At 64.0% G+C, this 20,402-nt stretch overlaps 4 protein-coding genes across 7 annotated transcripts; 3 read left to right on the top strand and 1 right to left on the bottom strand.

Moving 5' to 3' along the window:
* The first annotated feature begins 129 nt into the window (after window positions 1-129).
* Window positions 130-3,725, top strand: TWNK (twinkle mtDNA helicase). 3 transcript variants are annotated; one of them, XM_085229957.1, is made up of 5 exons: window positions 130-1,387; window positions 1,708-1,948; window positions 2,194-2,301; window positions 2,635-2,776; window positions 3,081-3,725. In XM_085229957.1, the coding sequence occupies exons 1-5, from the start codon at window positions 130-132 to the stop codon at window positions 3,300-3,302; spliced, it is 1,971 nt and encodes a 656-aa protein (XP_085086083.1). In that variant the 3' UTR covers window positions 3,303-3,725. The 3 variants fall into 3 exon arrangements, with proteins under 3 accessions (XP_085086083.1, XP_010713048.2, XP_085086082.1); XM_010714746.3 differs by having other exon boundaries at window positions 3,045-3,725; XM_085229956.1 differs by having other exon boundaries at window positions 2,635-2,912; window positions 3,045-3,282.
* A 153-nt stretch (window positions 3,726-3,878) lies between these two features.
* Window positions 3,879-8,731, top strand: LZTS2 (leucine zipper tumor suppressor 2). Its single transcript, XM_085229958.1, is given in 7 exon segments — window positions 3,879-4,030; window positions 4,388-4,441; window positions 5,204-5,674; window positions 6,068-6,637; window positions 6,834-7,049; window positions 7,051-7,104; window positions 7,195-8,731. Coding segments are annotated over 7 exon segments (2,049 nt in total). The 5' UTR covers window positions 3,879-4,006; the 3' UTR covers window positions 7,855-8,731.
* Window positions 8,591-15,014, bottom strand: PDZD7 (PDZ domain containing 7). The gene is made up of 17 exons (XM_085229963.1): window positions 14,786-15,014; window positions 14,021-14,385; window positions 13,781-13,927; window positions 13,341-13,509; window positions 12,990-13,166; window positions 12,486-12,633; window positions 12,225-12,285; window positions 11,363-11,788; window positions 11,073-11,273; window positions 10,902-10,943; window positions 10,532-10,692; window positions 10,365-10,456; window positions 10,191-10,282; window positions 10,047-10,118; window positions 9,490-9,900; window positions 9,177-9,277; window positions 8,591-9,086 (listed from the first exon to the last, which is right to left on the bottom strand). Exons 2-17 carry the CDS (start codon window positions 14,205-14,207, stop codon window positions 8,937-8,939), a joined length of 2,637 nt encoding a protein of 878 aa, XP_085086089.1. The 5' UTR covers window positions 14,208-14,385; window positions 14,786-15,014; the 3' UTR covers window positions 8,591-8,936.
* On the top strand, window positions 15,002-18,881 carry SFXN3 (sideroflexin 3). Of its 2 annotated transcripts, none has more exons than XM_085229959.1 (11): window positions 15,002-15,203; window positions 15,927-16,093; window positions 16,165-16,335; window positions 16,425-16,523; window positions 16,598-16,673; window positions 16,754-16,839; window positions 17,124-17,251; window positions 17,325-17,374; window positions 17,483-17,532; window positions 17,730-17,777; window positions 17,884-18,881. In XM_085229959.1, the coding sequence occupies exons 1-11, from the start codon at window positions 15,003-15,005 to the stop codon at window positions 17,978-17,980; spliced, it is 1,173 nt and encodes a 390-aa protein (XP_085086085.1). In that variant the 5' UTR covers window position 15,002; the 3' UTR covers window positions 17,981-18,881. The 2 variants fall into 2 exon arrangements, with proteins under 2 accessions (XP_085086085.1, XP_085086086.1); XM_085229960.1 differs by lacking the exon at window positions 15,002-15,203 and adding an exon at window positions 15,582-15,733.
* The last annotated feature ends 1,521 nt before the right edge of the window (window positions 18,882-20,402 follow it).

Below are 20,402 nucleotides of genomic sequence, written 5' to 3'. Positions count from 1 at the left end.
AAGGGGAAGGGAGCGAGAGCATCCGGCTGCGCCGCGCGCCGGTAGTGACGGCGAACGCGGGAGGCATGGCGGCGCCCGCGGGGCTCCACGTGGGGGGGGCGGCCTGAGCCGGGCCGATGCGCGGGCGGGATGGCGGCGGTGCCGCTGCGGCCCTGCAGGGCCTCCGGGCGGTTCCTGCCGCTGCTGCGCGGCGGGGCGCGGAGCCGCGGGGCCTCCCCGTGGGCGGCGGGGCCGGGCCGGGTGGCGCAGCGGCGGTACAAGAAGGACGTGCTGCCTGAGCCCGGCGGCGCCGCGCCCGCCGTGTCCGTCACCGAGATCCGGCGGTACCTCCGCGCGCAGGGCATCCCGTTCCAGGACGGCTACAGCTGCCTGCACGCCCCCAGCCTGTTCGGGCCGGAGCTGCCGACCGCCGCCGGGCCGCCCTTCACGCTGTTCATCGACAAGACGACGGGCAGCTTCCTCTGCACCACCACGTTAGCCGAGGGCGGCTGGCAGGACCTGCAGGCTGCCGTGGAGCTGCGGCACCGCGGGATCCCGGCGCCTGGCCCTGAGGAAGGAGAGCACGAGGAGGAAGAGGCGGAGGCGAGGAGGGCGCGTGAGGATGCGCGGCGCATCTGGGAGCGGGCGCTGCCGCTGGGAGAGCTGCTGGACGAAGAGGAGACGCAGACCACCAAGGCAGCCTTCGGCATCGCACCGCTGGCCAACAGCACACTGAAGCGTTTCGGGGTGCGCTACCTGCGGGCGGCCAAGGCCCTGGTGTTCCCTTGGTTTGCTCCACGCGATGCAGCGCTGCGGGGCCTGAAGCTGCTGGTGGCAGAGCAGCAAGGTGAGGCCGTGAGCTACACGGAGGAGACGTTTCCCCGCTTCGACGCCTATCGCAACCTCTTTGGGCTGCCGCTGATCGGCCGTCGTGACACCGAGGTGGTGCTGACCGGAAGGGAGCTGGACGCTCTGGCCCTGCACCAGGCCACCGGTGTGCCCTGCCTGGCACTGCCGCGCGGGGCCACCATCCTGCCGCCTGCCCTACTGCCCTACCTGGAGCAGTTCAGGCGTGTTACGTTGTGGCTGGGTGACGACCTGCGCTCCTGGGAGGCTGCCAAGCTCTTTGCCCGCAAGCTGAACCCCAAGCGCTGCTCGCTGGTGCAGCCCGGAGACCTCCAGCCACGGCCCTTGGAGGCGTTGAACCGGGGGCTGAACCTCACCAAGATCCTGCGTGCCGCCCTGCCTGCTGGACACAAAGCCATCGTCTCCTTCCGACAGCTGCGCGACGAGGTGTTCGGGGAGCTGGCCAACAGCGAGCAGGTGGCTGGTGTCAAGTGGGCGCGCTTCCCTGAGCTCAACAAGCTGCTCAAGGGGCACCGCCGAGGCGAGCTTACCGTCTTCACCGGTGAGGGTCTCCACCCAAAGTCTGGCATGGGATGCTGCTCATCCCAAGCTTGGGATGCTGTTCTTGGGTTGTTCTTTTTGGTATGACCATTGCCATTGTGCATTCTCCCCCAGCTCGCTTCCCAGTTCATCCCAAGCTTGGGTTACTCTCATTAGGTTCTTCTTCTGGTTCTTCTTCTTGGTATGACCATTGCCATTGCGCATTCTTCCCCAGCTCACTTCCCAGCTCATCCCAAGCTTGGATTGCTCCCGATGAATTCTTCTCTAACCAGCTTTTAGTATGATCATCACCATTGCCCTCATTTCCCTGTTTACTTCCAGGTCCGACAGGCAGCGGAAAGACGACATTCATTAGTGAGTATGCACTGGACCTGTGCACACAAGGGGTGTGCACACTGTGGGGCAGCTTTGAGATCAACAACATCCGCCTGGCCAAGATCATGCTGACCCAGTTTGCCACCCGGCGCCTGGAGGACCAGCTGGAGCTGTATGATGAGTGGGCCGACCGCTTTGAGGACCTGCCACTCTACTTCATGACCTTCCATGGCCAACAGAACATCAAGTATGGCACCATCCCTTTGTCCCTTAATGGTGTTCTCCTTCTGTGTGCTGTGGCACAATGGGATAGATGTGGGGCTGATCACACTGTGGTGGTTGGGGTCGCAAAGTGTGACTCATGGGGCTGCACAGTGGCATCCATCTGGTGGAGGGGGTGGAGGAAAGGAAGGAGGGAACAGGCACTGTGGTGCCGCCAGTTCCCCCTGTGTTTGGCTGGGTGTCCCCAATGCTCCTGGTGTTCCCGTGCAGGACAGTGCTCGACACCATGCAGCACGCCGTCTACATGTATGACATCACCCACGTGGTGGTAGACAACCTGCAGTTCATGATGGGCCATGAGCAGCTCTCTGCAGACAGGTAATGCTTCTATGGGGGTTTTGACACCACCTGGGTGTCCTGTCTGGTATAGGAACCCACATTAGAATCAGTAAGAATGGAAAATAACTCTAGGATCAGTGAGTCCAACCCCAAGCCATCCCCGCTGTGCCCACTAAGCCACATCCCTCAGTGCCACATCTTTCTTTAATACCTCCATGGAGAGATCTGTTCACCACCAGCCTGTTCAGTCCCTCACCGCTCTCTGAGAGGAATGTTTCCTAATATCCAACTTCCCCATTTTGGGGCAGTCACCCCCATGGAGCACTGACACCCATGGCTGCCCCCATTGTGCCCTCTTGCTGTCTCCCACAGGTTGGCGGCACAGGACTTCATCATCGGTGCCTTTCGCAAGTTTGCCACTGACAACACGTGTCACATCACACTGGTCATCCACCCGCGCAAGGAGGACGACGAGAAGGAGCTGCAGACCGCCTCCATCTTTGGCTCTGCCAAGGTGGCTCCTCCTGGCCCTCAGGCGGGGACGGGGTGGGGACATCGGCACACCGTGACCCAAAACGTGCTGTGGTGGGGCTGGGTGTCCCCTGTCACCTGGTGGCAGATTGATGCTTATCGGCTGCGGGTGGGATGCGGTATGAGTTGCTCCATGGGGTAGGGGGGAGAATGCTGGGTTCACCCTCCGAGGGCTCGGTTCCCCACAGCTCTCTGGATGTGGGGGTGCCCCATGCCCTCCAGCACCCCCTGGAGATGTTCTCCTCCCCCAGGCCAGCCAGGAGGCCGACAACGTCCTCATCCTGCAGGACCGCAAGCTCTCGACGGGTCCCGGGAAGCGCTACCTGCAGGTGTCCAAGAACCGCTTTGATGGCGATGTAGGCGTCTTCCCGCTGGAGTTCAGCAAGGCCTCGCTCACCTTCTCCTCCTATGGCAAAAGCAAGACCAAGCTGAAGAAGGTGAAGGAGGAGAAGGCACCTTCTCCCAAGAAGGGTCCCAATGGAGGTGTGGGTGGCTCCGGCAAGCCCTGAGTGTGGCAGGGACAACCTTGGCACTCAGGCACACCATGTACCGTGCGGCTGTGCTCCTCCCGTGCAGAGCATCCTCACATTCCTCAGAGATGTGAGAGGAGCGGGAGAGCATACGCAGACTTTGGGGTCTCTGGACCCTGAGCAGGTCATTATATGGCTGCTTAGTAGGGGCCAAGGCCCAGGTTTACCTCCCACGTGGTATGGTGCTGGTACAGCTCTGCCAGCTGTGACCACAGGCCCCCCAGCCATGGGGTACCACCACCAGCAGCAGCAAGGCCTCAGGTCCCAGCCCCGGGCACCTCGGAGCCTCTCGTGGCAAAACACTGTGTCTGAGCCCGTCCTCCTCACCGCGGGGAGCCCCCGGTGGGCTTTTGGCCCCATCCTTCTGTTTTCTCTACACTTTTATTAAAGCAGAACCGTGAACGCCGTTTGTCCTTTGCTGCCGTCCCCGCGCTCCCATTCCCCATCCCTCCACCTCTGGGTCCCCTTCTGCCACGGGCTCGGACCGTGCCCAGGATGTGGGGCAGGACGGCACCGCGGGTCACACGGCCCCACGCGTACGTACCTCCCGCCCCAGCGCCGACCCAGTGGCGGGCACCTCCCCGCCACCGCGCCCCACAGCACCCACGCGCGGGTTCGCCACCCGCACCCCACACGCGTGGGGCCGGGAGAAGGCGGCGGCCGCCGGGAAGGGAGCCGGGCCCATGGCGGAGGACGGGGACGCGGAGGTGAGCGGGTCGCGGTCCCCCCCTGCCGCCCGCGGGGCCGGGGGGCGGGTTGAGGCCCCGGCCGCCCCCAGCGGGCCGTTCGCGGCCGTCGCTGCCCCGCGGCCCGGCCGTAGGGCAACCCCCTGCCGCCTCCCGTCCGCCGCGGGGCCGGGGGCCGGGGGCGGTGGGGCGGGCGGGGCCTGGCGCGGGCCGGGCCGGCGGGGACCGGCGGGAAAGCGGCGGCGGCGGAGCGGCGGGTGAGCGCGGGCCGGGCCGGGCCGGTGGGAACCGCGGAGGCCCCGCGGGGATCTTCGGAGGGGCGGGAGGGGGGGAATGGGGCGGCCCTGACCCCGCTCTCTGTTCCTTTTCCCGGCCCAGGGGGCGGCGGAGCCGGGCCGGGACCCGCCGGACGGATGGGCCGCGGCCAGCGAGGTGAGAAGCGGGGCGCCCCGCGCGGGGGCCCGGCGTCACCCCGGGGTGATGCTGGGGGCGGTGGAGGCGGGGGGCGGCCCCGGGGCGGTGCCAGCGCGGCGGGCGGAGCGCGGCGGCCCGGCGGCCCGAGCGCATCGTGGGGCGGCCCGGCCCGGGTGGGTCCGGCTCGGCCCGGGGGGAGCGCGGCGCTGCGGTGCTCCGGCGCGGGGGGCTGGGGGCCGGGGGCGGCGGGTTGACCGTGAGGTGTGGGAGAGAGGGATGTGGGGACAGGGGATTGGGGTGTGGGGTGCTGTCGATGCCGGGGGGGGGGGATCGAGGCGAAGGATGCGACGGGCGAGGTGTTTGGGGCGTCCTGAGGGCTCTGGAGCCGGGAGCTGGGGTACGGCAGTGCGGGCAGTGCTGTGGGGCAGGGCAGGGGTGCAGGTCTGGGAGCAGTGGAGCAGAGGAGGCACGGTGACGGCCATGCGGTGGGACCGTGCTTAGCGCGAGGGGCAGCCCTGCTCTCCGTGGAGCTCTTCCTTTGGGCCTCGCTGGGGAGCATTGGTGCTGCGTGAGCCCCCAGCGTGCCCTGTGCCTCCCCCCCTTCTTTGGCTAATCCCAGCTTTATGCTGCTCTGCTCGACGCCTCCTCCAGCCCAGCATATCTCTTGCACCCATCCCACATCCGCCTGCCCCATTATGGGGGTCCTATACTCATTGGCATCTTATGGGATGAATGAGCGAGTTTGCTGCTTGATGACCCCACGTTGCCTTTCTTTTACAGGCTGCCCGTGCCCCCCTGCCCGCTGGGGGCCCCCCTGCCATGGCTATCGTGCAGACGCTGCCTGTTTCCATCGAGGCCACCCCTGAGGCGGCTGCCCAGCTCCGCACTGCCGCCTGCTCGCCCCTGCCCACCCACAGCACCATGGGCAGTGTGGGCAGCCTGATCGCCAGCCGACCCTGCCACGATCGCTCCTGCCAGCCTGCTGGTGCTGGGGGTCCCTTCCGTGTGCAGGATACACTGCTGCAAGCTAGCCCCCCAGATCCCCTGCTCCACACTTTGCCCCCTAAGAAGCCGTGCTCAGCCACTGCCCATGCCTACACCAACGAAGTTTTCCATGGGGAGTGGCTGGAGGCCGCCTCTCCCATCAGTCCCTGCAGCGATTCAGATGAGGCGCGGGATGAACAGGCCCCAAGTGATGGCATCCGGGGGCCGCCCCCCAAGCTTGTCCCTGTCTCTGGCAAGCTAGAGGAGGTAAGATGGGAGCGGTGCTGGGGGATCTGCTCAGCACCCTGTGCAACACTGGGGCTGCTGGGCTTGGGGAGAGGTGCTGGTGCATGCAAAGAGAGAACACATGGTCCGTGTCCCTATGGGTGGTGGTGATCTCTGTGCTCCTGTTGCCCTCTTCCTCGTGTCAGGAGTGGCCATTTATGTGTGGGAGTCTCTCTTGAAACTGCTGCATGGAGCAGAGGGCATCTAGTGGTCATCTTCGTCAGAGCTGGAACACCTTGAGGTGTTGGGTGGGAGCAGAATTGGTGGGGTTACTGTGTTCTTCCTGGTGCGCTGGCAACATCCCTAGCCTCTGCCAGGCCACTTCTGGAGAATGCTTGTTCCCTAGACCCCACTCTCTCCTCTTTCCCCTTGCAGAATGTGGAGAAGACTCTGATTCGCCCCATGGCATTCAAGCCGGTGGTACCCAAAATCAGGACTGCTCCAGGGCCAGCCAACCAGGGGATACGTCCAGGGACTGCAGCGCTGTCAGAGAGCCAGGTGAGCCTCACTCACCTGCTGGGGACCACCGGGGCCGACAAGCCTGGCTCACTGAGCTGCCGCGCCAGCAGCCACTCAGGCACGCTCTCAGACTCGGGACGCAACTCTCTGTCCAGCCTGCCCACCTACAGCACAGGCTGCAGCCAGCATACTGAGCCTGGCAACCTCCCAGCCACCCCTCATGGCCACCCTGAGCCCTCAGGTGGCTACCGCCCACCAGCCGGCCCTTCCAACTCGGACAGTGGGCGCTCATCCTCCAGCAAAAGCACGGGCTCGCTGAGTGGCCGGGGCCGGCCCTCCTCTGAGAGTGGCTCCTGTGAGTGCTCGCCGCTACCAGGTGAGGAGGTCCTGTTGGTGCGTGAGCTGGAGGACAAGCTGCGGGAGAGGGAGGCTGAGCTGCAGCAGCTGCGGGACAGCCTGGATGAGAATGAGGTGGCCATCTGCCAGGTAAGAAGCCTGCAAGGGTGTGGAGAACCAGGGGAGCTCTCAGGGTTGGGGGTGCCCGTATGGCCCCATCGTGTGGGTTTGGGTTGTGCATATAGTGGCGTGTCTGGGGAACCCCGTGGAGGCTCTAGATGTCGACCTGGGGAGACATGGAGGTGATGGTGTGCGATGTCATATCTCAACATTCACCTGTGCCCAGGTATACGAAGAGAAGCAGCGTCGCTGTGAGCAGGAGCTGGAGGGTTTGCGGCAGCGCTGTGCAGCCCAGGTGCGACAGGCAGCCCAGCAGGCGCAGCGTGGGCAGCAGGTCCTGCAGCTCCAGGTGCTGCAGCTGCAGCAGGAGAAGAAGCAGCTGCAGGAGGACTTTGCTCAGCTGCTGCAGGAGCGGGAGCTGCTGGAGCGCCGCTGCGCATCCTTTCCAGCGGGAGCACACTGAGCTGGGACCACGGCTGGAGGAGACTAAATGGGAGGTGAGCCATACTGGGGACAACCGTGGTGTCCCTGTTTCTTGGGGGGCAGGATGGGGCCGTGGCCAGTGCCTGAGCAACCACTGTCCACAGGTGTGCCAGAAGTCAGGTGAGATCTCGCTGCTGAAGCAGCAGCTGAAGGAGTCGCAGGCAGAACTGGCGCAGCGCGGTACAGAACTGCTGGTGCTGCGAGCGCAGCTGCGCGAGGCGCGGGCCGAGCTGCAGGCAGGTGAGCAGCAGGCGCGGGGGCTGCAGGAGGCCGCCCGGCTGAAGGCGCTGGAGCTGGAGGTGTGCGCCAATGAACTGCAGCGACGCAAGAGTGAGGCTGACCTGTTCCGTGCCAAAGCGGGCCGTCTGGAGCAGGAGGTGGCCGGGCTGCGGGATGCCGCTTGGGGACGCTGCCCGCAGTCCAGCGAGGGCTGCCCCGAGCCCGGCGAGGAGCCGCGGGGCATGGCGGGGCTGCAGCGGCAGCTGGAGCGGCTGCGGGCAGAAGTGGCACTGGAGCGGCGGCGTGGGCAGGAGCAGCGGGACGCCTTCGAGCAGGAGCGCAGCACGTGGCAGGGAGAGAAGGAGAGGGTGATCCGCTACCAGAAGCAGCTGCAGTACAACTACATCCAGATGTACCGCCGCAACCGGCGCCTGGAGCAGCGGCTGCAGCACCTCCGGCTGCAGGGAGAGGAGCCCCCGATGGAGCCCTGCGAGACCCCCGGCCCCGATCTGCCCTTCGAGGAGATCACGGCCACCGAGATCTGAGACACTGCCTGCCCCAGCCCCTGGGATTTTGGGAGCTGTGGGGCTGAGAGCGGGAGTTCCCGTTCGCCACTGCTATGCACTGCGAGGGGGCGCTGGGGACCTCAGGTGCTGCCCCCTCCCCAGCATCGCGGTGTAGGTTGAGGTCGTGTTGGCTGCACCATTGCAGGGGGGTGCCTGTGAGCTGTGGGGCTGAGGGGGTGCCATGTCCCAGAGCTGGTTCTTGCTGATCCTCTTAGCAGCCAGGGATTAGCACGCTGACTTCAGCCAGGGTCACCTTGGGGAGGGTGTGTTGTCACCTCCCTCACATCTCTCCCAGCACTGTCACACAGCCCCTTCCCATAGGGACAGCGTTCCATGTCCTTGCTCATGCCAGCCTTCCCCCCACCTTCCCCAGCGTGTTTGTCAGGGGATTCATTTCTGTGCCATTTTAAATAACTCTATTTTTATAGGACCTACCAAAAAACACCTCCTCCCCCTTACTCACACTCTGCCTGGCCATGGTCTCCTCACTCCTACCATGGGGCACATTGCCCTTAGTGCCTTCCCCGTGCCCTTGTCCCTGTGCCTCTCCCCCAGAAAGCCCAGCCGTGCCCCTGTGATTCCCAGCCTGCTCGGTGTGGGGAGAGGGGCTTGGTGTCAGGAGCCAGCACTGGCCACCAGCATGGGGACACCAGGGATGGGGACAGGCTGTGTGCCCACGGGGTCAAACCAAAGGAAGAGTCTGGCCGTGCCCAGCTCTGGCTTGCTCGCCCCTGGCTGCCGGGGGGCGTTATATTTTTGTACTTTTATTTCTGTTGTGTCCCACTTCCAGAGCCTGGCTTGCCCTCTTACCACACGGATACACTGATTAAAAACAAGCCCCTGGCTGTGTTTTTCAGGGCAGTGTCCATGTATCTGTAGCAGGGTTGGGACTGCCTGCCTTCCTTCCTTATCCCAAACATGCCTCCATCTCAGTCCCATTTTGGGCTGCCCCTCTGTGCACACACGGGTCCTTTGTCCCTGCTGGTTGAGACCGGCTGCAGCTCAGTGCGGAGCGAACCAGCTCCATGGGGGTGTGGGATGGCTTCTGGGGAGGTGCGGTGTCACTCCAGGGGGACAGCAGGCACCCGCACCACCAGCTCCATTGGCTCCTTGGCTTTGTTGCGGTAGGCCTGGCGGATGATGTCCACGGCACGCTGGTGCGTGACGTTCTGCAGGCTCTCCCCGTCTACCGACACCAGCTCATGCCCTGCCTGGTGCCAGGAGGAAAAGTATGAGATGCACTGCAGGAGGGCTCAGTGATGAAAAGATGAGGGGCTGGGTCCCCCAGAGCTGCCCCCTACCTTGAGGACTCCGCTGAGGAAAGCGGCCCCCCCAGGGAAGATCTTCTCAATCTTCACCATCGGTTGTGCCCGTGACTCAATACCACCAGAGATGCTGATCCCTGCGGTGGAACCAAGGTGCCTTCAGACCTGACATGGGGACCCCATGGTACCCCCATCCCTGGGCTGCACGGCCTCTCTCTGCCCTGTTTTGCTAGGTCCTAAGCAACTGCAACTGGCAGAGCTCAATGTTTTGTCCACGTGCTTAACCATCCCTTGTTAAGGGGGTTCCAACCATCCCAAAGGTGCTGGTGCCCATAAGGCTCTCACTCACCCAGCGAATGCTTCAGCTTGGACAAGGTGACAGTCAGCAGCCGCTCTTCTTCCTCCTCTTCCTCCCTGGGGCCATTGGCGAGTGGCACAGCCCCCCTCTCCCCTCCCAGTGTGAGGGGAGCCCGTCCTCTCCGGGGCTTCACCGACACCGAGCAGCGCCCGTCCTGAGGCTGGGGGCTGTGCAGGGGCTCAGCCAGCAGCCAGTTGGGGGGCCTGGGGCTAGCGGTGGGCGGGGGACCACTGGTGTAGGTGTAGGCGTCTACTGGCACGTCAGGGAGTGGGGTGTAGGTGCGGGGGTGCAGCCGGCGGGGGCTTGGGGAGGCCCGCAGCCGGGCAGGGCTCTGCGGCAGCCCCTCGACTTCCTCTGGTTCGGGGGCCCCCGCTGGCTTCAGCAGGAACCCTCCACGGTAATCTGCAGTGAGAGGGACTCAGAAGAGGGGTAGCACCCCTGGCACCACCCTATCGGACCCTAGAACCCCTCTTTCTGGAGTAAACCCTCATTCCTTAGAGCCCCCTGCCCCAAATTGCCCTGTATCCCCCCTATCCCAGGGCACGCACCAGGCACAGGCGTGATGAGGTGTCGCTTGGGGGTGACATCATGGTGGGCTGGGCGTAGGGCAGGCGAACGCACTGCACGAGAGGAACAGTGGGGTCAGCGTGGTGACCTCCCACTCTGTCCCCCAGCTCCATGCTGAGCTCTACCTGAGCGGCTCTTGAGGGCATCAAAAGCCTCCAGCTCCAGTGGCATCACCATGCTGTCGAAACGTCCCAGGTCTGTGGGGGCCACCACACTCCTGTAAGGACAAACGGGGCTCACACTGCAGTGTGAGCAGAGCGCAGGGTTCCAATCCATCCCAGTGGCACCCGTGTGCCCACCTGACATCCCGCAGCAGCAGCACCTTCTCGGGCCTGTCCAGGATAGCGAGCAGTGGCCGCACCAGATCCTCCACGCCGCCCTCGTGCAGGTACTGCAGGCGTGGAATGGCTGTCAGCCCCAAACCCGCACCCCAGTTTACCTCCCAGTGATGCCCATGGTGCCGTACCCGAGTGCAGTGGCGGAGCACGGCCGTCACTTCATCGGGGCTGAGCAGCCGTGCTGCTGTGTCCTGGATAAGTGTAAGCCGTGCCTCGGGATCACCACCATCAGGCTGTGGGGTGCCCAGGCTGCAGAATGGGGCTGGGATGGGGCCACGGCGGCTTTTCTCTGGGGAACAGAGCAGAGGGTGGCCAGTGAGGCAGGGATACCCTGTGCCCACTGTCCTATACCAGCCCCAAACCCATATGCAGGCTTGATCCATGCCAAAGTCACACACAAAGCACTGGAAATGGGGACCCCTGGTGCCCACCCCTTACTTGGCCACACCATGCAAGGACAGGCGAATGCAGAACCCCCCCCACAACCACCCTCATTACCCCGCTTCAGGCTCCGGATGACAAATTTCTGCACAGCACCTACTGCAAGGGAGATGGAAATGGGTGAGCAACTGGGGCAGCGGTGAAATTGTGTACACAGGGACCCGCCTCCCACAGCCCCATCTCCCATCAATGGAGCTCTGTGCCTGGCCCCTGACCCCATCCCAGTACCTCTGTCCCCATCAGGATGCCCCAGGGACTTGGTGCGTGCCCAGCGCTCAGAGCTGGGGGGCTCGGGGCTGGGGGGTGCCCAGCTCTGGCTGCTGGTGCGGCCACCCTTGAAGAAAAGGTTGACGAGGGTCTTGGAGCGGTGCAGCCCGGGAGGAGCCCCCCGTGACCCTTGTCCCTCCGGCTTCTTCTTCCGCTTCTCCTCTGGGAACAGAGCAGGAGGTTGGGATGCACCAGAGGGGCCATCCCAAATAGGGTTTGGGGCTGGGGGGCTATCGGTGCTGAATTCCTACCAGCCACAGTGAGGTCGCTCTGGGAACGTGTGATGGGCTGCCGGGGCCGGCTCAGCGCCAACAGTAGCGCCGTTTTGGGGGAATGGGAGAAGGTGCGGCGTGGGTGGGTGCCGGGGGGCTCGCGGGCGCCCTGGCCTCGGATGGCCGTGTCCCGCAGCAGCTCTGGGGGCCGCACCGTGCGCCGCGTTTCCTGCAGCCCCTCGGTGGCTGGTTCAGTCTGCATGGCCCGTTCAGCACGATCCCGCGCCCAGCTCCGCCGCGGCCCGTCCTCTGTGGAGATGGCCACGTCCACTGTGCGGGTGGGTGGCCCAGGGGTCACCGTCCCCAGCCCATTCACTGTCCCTGGCGGTGGTCCCGAGGAGTAGGAGGAGATGGAGGAGCTGGTCTCTGAGGTCTGAGAGAGCTGCTGCAGCTGTCCATTGGTCACTGCAAGGCATGGCAGGGACAAGCAGTGACGCACCAGGGGACACAGGGTGGCATACCAGGAGGAGATGGGGTGGCTCAGCAGGGAACACAGAGCTTCGCATCCCCCATGGACAGGGACACTGGGACTATAGGGCCACAGGGATGGCAGGCTACTAGCATTGCAAAGGGAGGGGGGAATATGGGAACACAGGGCTGCGGGACATGGCACAGAGATCTTTGTGTCCCTGGGGATTTCATGTCCCCTGCAGGGATGGGGACAAGTGGGGACTGCAGAGATGCTGACCGTGGCACATGTTCCCTCCCAGGACAGAGGACACACATGATCCCATGGCATACAGACCTTCTCCCTCCCCACTGGGACCCTCTGGACATCTTTGCCCTGAGGGTCCCAGTCCTGCCGTGTGTCCCCCCAGTACCCAAGTGACATGGTCCTTACAGCGGCTGAGCCAGCAGTACTCGGCCACCAGCTCCTTGTAGGCAGGGAAGCGGCCGGTCTCCTACACGCAGGGAAAAGATGAGGGGTCAGCGCGTACCGGCTGAACCCGATCCGGGTGCCAGCCATGAATAATGCATCCCCCTCCCACCAGCCATGAAACCCAAGCGGCCCACGGCCGTGCCAACCCCCCCGGGAACTGGGATGTGCTGGGACAGTGCCAACATGGGGGCTAGCTGACCCCACAGGGCTGGTTACAGGTACCTTGATGGTAAGCATGATGTGGGTCTGCCCCTTGAGCACCTCCACCGCCTTGCTATGGCTTATGTCTTCGAACTTGACTCCATTGGCTGCAAGGACTTGGTCACCCACTCGAATGCCATTCTGCTCCGCCAGCCCCCCAGGGTCTACCCTAGGGTGACAGAGGAACAGGCTGGGGATGGAGCCCCTAACATTCTGTCCAGACAGCCCTGTGTTCCATCATCAAAAGTCTCGGTGCCCCAGCATCCAATGTGGCAATGCCCCAACACCCAGCATAGTGGAACCCCAGCACCCAATGTGGTGATACCCCAGCACCCAATGCAGTGATGTCCAAGCACCCAATATGGCTATACCCCAATACCCAACGTGGTGATGCCCCAACACCCAATGTGGTGATGTCCCAGCATCAGTCAGGGAGGTATGCTCAGCCCCAGAAAGATCACAGCAGAAACTGAGTGCTGCGTCCCCCTGGTACCCCCAAGGATGAGGACACACGAGCAGCCATACTTGGAGACATAGATGCCAAGGCCGAATTCCCGACCTCCGCGGATATTGAAGCCCAGGCAGTAATCATCAGAGGTGGTGTAGAGGTGGACAATGCGCCGCAGACCATCCTCAGAGCCACTTTCTGATGGCGTCGAGCCACTCTTCTCCACCACGAGGCGCCTGTTCACCACATCCACCCTGGGGCATGGACACAGCATTGGGTGGAGGCATCTCTTGTCACCCAGTGGGACACTGATGTCACTCAGTAGAGTGAGAGTCTCCCACCTCTGGGCCCCTACTTGCCCTCCAGCATCCCCCACTGAGCCTCCCCATTCCATGGGACCGGGTTTGGGGTGTGGGTGTCCTGCTCACCAGGCTGTCTTCTCCTTGGAGAACTTGATGCCCGGCACACGGCCCATCCGCCGGACCACCATGCGGAGGCGGTTGTTGCCAGTGAGGACCTTGACAGCACTGCTCATGGTGATGTTCTCTAGGCTCACACTGTTCACCTCCGTGATCTTGTCCCCCACGCACAGCCCGCCTGCTCTGCAAGGGGCAAGCAGCTCAGTTGGGCACCTGACCTAAAACCACTGACTTTGCTGGGTGCCCTGTCCCCAAGTGGGTTGACCTGTCCCCAAACAGGTTGATCTGCTCCCTCCCCAATATCCCCAGTGTCATCCTAACCCAGTGGGAACAAGCAGCACAAGGTGGGTGCAGGTGATGACATGAAGGTCAGTGTCACCATTGTGGCACCATGTCCCTGACAGCTCCCCAGTGTCCTGGTGGCACGTATCTATCCCTTGCTCGGTGGCACCTACCGGCAGCGCTGCCCTCCTCTACTTTGCTCACGAAGATGCCCAGCCCATGCTCGGAGCCACCACGGACACTAAAGCCCAGCTTGCCATCCGTGCTCTTCTCCACCGTGATGGCATTGATGACATCGCTCTCATTGCTGCTGGCTGCAGGAACAGACGTGTCACCAGCTCAGACTCTTGCTGGGGGACGCAGCGATCCCTAGGCAGGGACAGCTGTCCGGTTGGGTGCCCACGTACCTTCGATAGGGGAGTTGATGAGGATGACGCGCCCCATGGGGGACGTGGCACGGGCGCTGCGGGTGACCCCGTTGAGCAGGCGGCTCTGCTTGCTGAGCAGGCAGCGGGGCGCCAGGCTGACCTCGCTGCTGGAGCTCCGCGACCGCCCGGCCGCCATCATCTCCGCGTCCTCCCAGCCCTGGGCCATGGCGGCAGCCGAGCGGTACGACCGCGGCTCGCCAGGTGCTCACGGGGCCGGGGCTGCCCGCCAGCCGGGGGAGACCGTGGCACCGTCCCGCAGCACATGCCCAGGTTGGGGCGCGTTCCTCAGCAGCGCAGCGCTAGGGCCGGCTGGGGGGCGGCAGGAGGGGTCCCGGCGGCACAGCCTGTGGGGGGGACAGCGAACGCCATGGTGTGACCTCCCCTGCTGCCCAGATGCCCCGACTTGCCGCATCCCAGTGGGATCGCCGGTGGCACCGCGGGGACCTCAGCCTCAGGATGTGGATTTGCACGGAGCCCCCCCGCTCCCCCAACGCCACGAATCTCTCCGTTCCCGGGGGAAGGGCGCGGGGGGGATTTTCCCGGCGCCCCCCGCTCGCCCCGGCCTGACCTCCATAAATAAGTGATGTCTCCTTTGCGTGCGTCCCCTCCGCGGTGTCCCCGCCGCCCGGCAGCCCCCCCTCCCAAGGGCCACCCCTCCGCGCTCCAGCGGCGCTCCCCCCGACGGGGCGCTCGGCGCTGGGGTCCCATGCCACCTCCTTCCCCCCCTCCCCGTGCCCTCCTCACCTGTCCCCATGGTGCCACCTGCGAAAGAGACACCGCTCGGCGCGGGGGGGAAGGAGAGGACGCGGGGGGGGAGACAGCGGCACCGCCTCCCGCACGTCGGTGCCAGCGGAGATTGGCTGTCCCGGCGGTGTGCCGGCCGTGGGAGCTGTCACTCAGGTGGCCGGGGCTGGCGCTGGGCGCGGGGGGAGCCCCGTGTCACACCCCCTCCTCCCGTGGGATGAGCCCCCCCGCGGGGCCGCGCGCGGAGCCGAACGCCGCGCACGGGAGTGCTGAGGCACGAGATGGGGCGTGGGGCTGCCCCTCCCCCGGCCCGAACGGTGCCAGCCGGTGTCGACCCATTCCCCCCGCCCCGGGGCTGGTCGTGACCAACGGCAGGGCTGGCGCCGACCGCGCGAACCCGACACCGCGCCGGTTTCAGGTGATGCGCGGCAGCGGGGGGGGGAGGGGGGCGCGGGGCGGCCGGGCGGGGTCGGAGGTCCCGATGGCGTTCCTGATTGGACGCCCGCAGCCCACGCGCCGCCGCGAACGCGCGTGTGCCCCCGCGCGCGAAGGCATACCGCCGTGTGCGCGAGGCGGCTCGTCCCCGGCTGCCGCGCACACGGGCGCTGTGCCACGCGTGTACGCGCGGAAACACGCCCAAATGCACATATACACACGCACCCACACGCGTGACCGCGCGCGCCCACGTGACCGCGCCCACGTGACCGCGCCCGCCTTAGCTCTCCCACGCAGGATTGCCCCGCGTTCATCCCCACGCGCGCCCCCCGCCCCGTGGCCGTGCCGCGCCGCACGTAGCTCCGCGTGCCGCAGATGGCCCCGCTCAGCCTCAGCCGCCTCCGCCGCGGCCCCCCCCCCGCGCCCCCACCCCCGGCGTGAGGCGGCCCCGTGACGGGCGCGGACGTCATCGGGGCGGAGCGGCGCGGAGCCGAGCGGGCGCTGCCCGGAGCCGTGAGTGCCGGCCGGGAGCGGGAGCCGGGGGGGGGATCACCCCGCGGGGGTGGCGGGGATAGCGGTCCGAGCTGCCGAGCTCCGGGAACGGCTGCACGACGGGTGGGAGCGGGGCTGGCGCGGGGCTTTTCCGGGGGGCGGCTCTGGGGCTGCGTGTCACCGCATCCTCCTGTGCCCCCCCTCCCCTTCGCAGAGGATGCCCCCCACGCTGCCCAGCACCATCGACATCCGCGAGCCCCGCTGGGACCAGAGCACTTTCCAGGGCCGAGCCAAGCACTTCTTCACCGTCACCGACCCCCGCAACCTGCTGCTGTCGGGGGCGGCCCTGGACGAGGCGCGCCGCCTGGTGCTGGCCTACAGGTACGGGACGCGGGGTCCCACCCGCGCGGGACAGCGGTGGGATCTGTGCCGCAGCTGTGCACACCCTGCAGGGCAGGCACGGTGCCCCCAGGGCTGACCGAGGATGAGCTGTGGCGTGCCAAGTACATCTATGATTCTGCCTTCCACCCCGACACGGGAGAGAAAATGCTGCTCATCGGGCGCATGTCCGCCCAGGTGCCCATGAACATGACCATCACCGGCTGCATGCTGACCTTCTATAGGTACCGGCCCCCTCCCCATCCCCAGCACCCCCGGGTGCCTGTGTCCCCCCCCTACCATGGACGTTCCCCAACGATGCCGGTGCCCGTAGGACCACGCCGGCTGTGGTGTTTTGGCAGTGGGTCAACCAGTCCTTCAATGCCATCGTTAACTACACCAACCGCAGCGGGGATGCCCCTATCACCCCCAGGTGAGTTTCCCCAGCATGGTGGGACATTCGTCTGTGGGGCGGTGGGACGTGGGTGTCACCTCCTGCCTTTGCAGCCAGCTGGGGACGGCCTACGTGAGCGCGACCGGCGGTGCGGTTGTTACGGCGCTAGGGCTCAAGTCCCTCACCAAGGTAAGGGTGTTCCGGGTGTTTGGGGACATCCAGCTGTGCCCCAAAGCCTCTCGGTAACCTGCTCCCTGCTCCCCTCCCAGCACCTGCCGGCCATCATTGGGCGCTACGTGCCTTTTGCGGCTGTGGCTGCTGCCAACTGCATCAACATCCCGCTGATGAGACAGAGGTGGGTTCCCAACTGCGGGAGGGGACATGGGGACATTGTGGGGAGCAGTGCCCATGCTCTGCAGAAGCTTTTTGGGGCCCCAAACACCAAAAGGCTGGTTTGGGGGTACCAGCTCCTGATTTTGTCCCAAGAGCTGTGGGTTAATGCCAGCATCCCTGGGTGCACACATGGAGTCCAGCCAAGAGCCCCAGCATATCACGTAGTGCATGGGTGGGGGACCTGGAGGACACCAACCTCCCTGCTTGCTGTGCCCCTATCCCCCTTCATCCCTGCTGTCCTTACAGGGAGCTCAAAGTGGGGATCCCCATCACAGATGAGAATGGGAACCGCCTGGGTGAGTCCACGGCAGCCGCCCAGAAGGCCATCTTCCAGGTGGTGGTGTCCCGCATCGGAATGGCAGCCCCGGCCATGGGTGAGTGCCCAGCCCCAGCCCTGGCCATGTGAGTTGGGTCCTATGGAGCTCATTTCCTTTTCTTTTGCCCCAGCCATCCCCCCAGTGATCATGAATGTGCTGGAGAAAAGAGCCTTCCTGAAGGTACAGGGGCAGGAGAGTGGGCATAGGGATGGCCCACTAGCACTGTGCTGGAACCCTGCAGGGGAACAGCACCTGCCCACCTCACTGACACCAAACTGTCCCCTACAGCGGTACCCGTACCTGAACGCTCCCCTGCAGGTTGGATTGGTGGGACTCTGGTAAGTGACCCCAGGGTGCATCCCAGGAAGGTGGGATGAGGGTGATGCCCTGTGCCAGGAGCAGGTTTGCACTTGGTAGGACAGATGAAGCCTCAGCATGCTTGTTGGCCCCACACTGGGGACTGAGGTCTGGGGCTGGGAGGTCCCCTCCTCATCTCCTGGCTGCCTCCACTGCTCTTCTTGTCTTCTCCATGCAGCTTGGTGTTTGCAACCCCACTGTGCTGCGCACTCTTCCCACAGAAGAGGTAAGGATGGGCATTTTGCCCAGCTCTCCAGAAGTGCTTTTGCTCCTTTCAAGCCAAAAGCTTGCAGATGTCTGTGTCCCCCCCAACATTCCATGTCTCTTGTCAGCTCGATGCAGGTGAGCCGCCTGGAGCCCAGTGTCCAAGCTCAAATCCGGGAGGTGGACCCACAGCTGCACACTGTCTACTTCAACAAGGGGCTGTGAGCACGGGGCCGCTGCGTTGCTGAGCTCAGAGCGTCCCAAAGATGCAGCTGCTGCCCTCTGGCCACCTCCTGTCCCTGGGTGCTTGGGTATAGCTGAGCCCCCGAACCCAGCGGGCTCCCATCCTAGCACCTTCCCTGAGCTGTGCTTTACTGCTCTCCCGTCCCTTCATGGGGCTGTCCTGAGGGCCACCAGCCCGGTGCCAGGAGCAGGGGATATTTCCCTGGTGGCACAAGGCTAGCGGTAGCAGGGCTGGGCATACAGGTGCTTCACGAGGGTGGGGACAAAGGGGCCCCGTGTGCTGCTGCCATCCTCCTGCGGTGCTGCACATTGCTGGGACACCCAAGTGTCCCAACCTTGGGCAATATCATGGGGTGGCTGTGCTGTTGGTGTCCCTGCAAGCTCCGACCCACGTTGTACCGGGTGTCTCCATCCTGGCTGTCCCCCAGCGTGTTTCCCGTACCCAGTGTGTATGTGGCTGTGTTCAGGCTGTGTCCCATGGCATCCCCCAGGCTGGAGCCTCAGATGGATGCTCCCACCCTTGGGCATGGCATCCAGAGAACACAACCCCTCAGAAGCCAGAGGTGAGCACTATGGGATATACAGTGCAGTGGGGGGGCCGCTCCAGCCTTGGTGTGCGTGCGCAGCTCCCCGTGCGCTCTGCTCTGTGCTGATCCCGGGCTGTAATCTGGCTTTCCCCGGAGCAAATGGCACATTTTAATCTCAGCAGTCTCCATTTTATTCCCTTTAATGCGCCTTTGCTCAAGGCTCGGCTCCTGCATGGCTTCCTCCATGGACCTTCTCATATGGCTTTAAGCACATCGCTGTTTCCTCTGGTTATTTTTGTAATACATACTCCGTACCTGTATCTACCAAATAATAAAGGCAGGTTGTTTATACAAAAGCAGAGAGAAGTCCCTTGCTTACCGCTCCCCATGCCATGGAAAGGGGCTGGGGGCTGCCTTGGGGACACTATGGGATGGATGGTCAGCACAGAGCACGCAGCACCCATTAGGGATGCAGGAGCAGCCCCGTCCCCCCCAGCCCCGGCATATTGCACATATCTCCCCCGAGCCAGCCATCGGCGGCTTATAAATAATGCAGCCCCTCGCCGTGCAATAAGGGCTTGTCAATTGCTGTTCTGCTCTCATAAATTAAAGATGAAAAGGTACAAGGCTCTTGCCAGAAAAATGAAGACAAATTTTTAATAGCTTGCCAAGACGCGGGGAGAGAGGGAGCGCTCGGGAAAAATGAATTACGTTTTTATTATGTGTTTTATTGTGGTGTAATTGAACGGGATTAGCTGAGAATACAATATATTTCCAGGGCAGAGCAAAGAAAACAAAAATAATGATGACACTTCTCTCCACCCCCCCCCCAACCTGTGCACGGACAGCTCCTGCTGCTCTGGGAGCAGCAGATGTGGGGCTATGGATGGTGACACACTGCAGGTGGCACCGCTGCCACCCTGGTGACACGGTCCTATCCCGCAGGTTGCGGTGCTGGGGCCGTCAGGGTCGGGGTGGGGGGCATCGATTGCTCTCTGGCATTGTTAATGAGCCGCCCAACCACAGGCTTTAACCTTGCCCATAATGAGGGCGAGCGGCAGCAATCCCTCCCGCTCCCCCAGCCTTAATGAGCTAATCAATACTTGTTCTCAGCTTAATTTCCAGCTAATTGCTCTTTAATGACGCCTGGAAATGGGCTGCCCGCTGGCAGGCTCCCCCCTCCCCACAGAGCGTCCCCGGGGTAAGGGGTGCCGGGTGGGGGTCACCTTCCCCGCTGGCGTCCCCAAACCCCTATTAGAGGAGACACGATGTTGTACCCTTGGAGGGGTGTCCTCAGGGTGGTCGCATGATGGGGTTGAGGTGAAGAGAGGTGTGGGGGGCCGTGTACCTGCAGGGACAGGGTCAGGCTGTGACGGCAAGGGGACGCAGACGACGCCAGCAGCGCCCTGGAGGTGGCAGCAGAGACCCCATAGCCTGTCCCCACTGCTTCGAGAGCGGCGTCAGCCTCCAGGACCCTGGAAGTGTTTAGGCCAGCAAACGCAAGGGACCCCCCAAACACCCTGACTGCAGCTCGTATGGGATGGGGCACCCTGTAGCAAAATGGGGACAGAGTTCCCAGTCCAGGTCCCCAGATCCCAGCCAGACGTGGCCCTTGGTGGAAGTGCTGGAGATGACCTTGTTGTGGGGGGCGACACTGGTGGCAAGGAGAGCACCAGCATTAGGCTGGGAAAAGCAACAGCCGTGGGCAATGCTATTTTCATGGGAGTGGGATTGCAGAGCACGGTCCCCTCACCCCAACTTCGTAGGGCTGCACCCCATTGCAGAACCTGGCTGAGCTCCTGCTTGCTTTGTGCCTGGGGTCAGGGGGGAGCCTGGTATGTGGCAGGGGGGTGGGAATCGTGCTCCTGACCCCAAGG

Source organism: Meleagris gallopavo, chromosome 8 (assembly GCF_905368555.1).
Source record: "Meleagris gallopavo chromosome 8, MGAL_WU_HG_1.1, whole genome shotgun sequence".
Lineage (NCBI taxonomy): Eukaryota > Metazoa > Chordata > Aves > Galliformes > Phasianidae > Meleagris > Meleagris gallopavo.
This window is presented reverse-complemented; position numbering and strand designations above follow the sequence as displayed.

Bases quoted from the DNA above. Each gene is read 5' to 3' on its own strand.
- TWNK (XM_010714746.3), top strand. From the start codon at position 130: ATGGCGGCGGTGCCGCTGCGGCCCTGCAGGGCCTCCGGGCGGTTCCTG. The intron at 1,949-2,193 runs GTATGGCACCAT...GTTCCCGTGCAG, and splicing joins CATGGCCAACAGAACATCAA to GACAGTGCTCGACACCATGC. The intron at 2,777-3,044 runs GTGGCTCCTCCT...CTCCTCCCCCAG, and splicing joins CCATCTTTGGCTCTGCCAAG to GCCAGCCAGGAGGCCGACAA.
- PDZD7 (XM_085229963.1), bottom strand. From the start codon at position 14,207: ATGGCCCAGGGCTGGGAGGACGCGGAGATGATGGCGGCCGGGCGGTCG. The intron at 9,901-10,046 runs GTGCGTGCCCTG...CTCTCACTGCAG, and splicing joins CCTCATCACGCCTGTGCCTG to ATTACCGTGGAGGGTTCCTG. The intron at 9,087-9,176 runs GTAGGGGGCAGC...TCCTGGCACCAG, and splicing joins TCCTCAGCGGAGTCCTCAAG to GCAGGGCATGAGCTGGTGTC.
- SFXN3 (XM_085229959.1), top strand. From the start codon at position 15,003: ATGAGCCCCCCCGCGGGGCCGCGCGCGGAGCCGAACGCCGCGCACGGG. The intron at 16,336-16,424 runs GTACCGGCCCCC...CGGTGCCCGTAG, and splicing joins TGCATGCTGACCTTCTATAG to GACCACGCCGGCTGTGGTGT. The intron at 17,533-17,729 runs GTAAGTGACCCC...TTCTCCATGCAG, and splicing joins GTTGGATTGGTGGGACTCTG to CTTGGTGTTTGCAACCCCAC.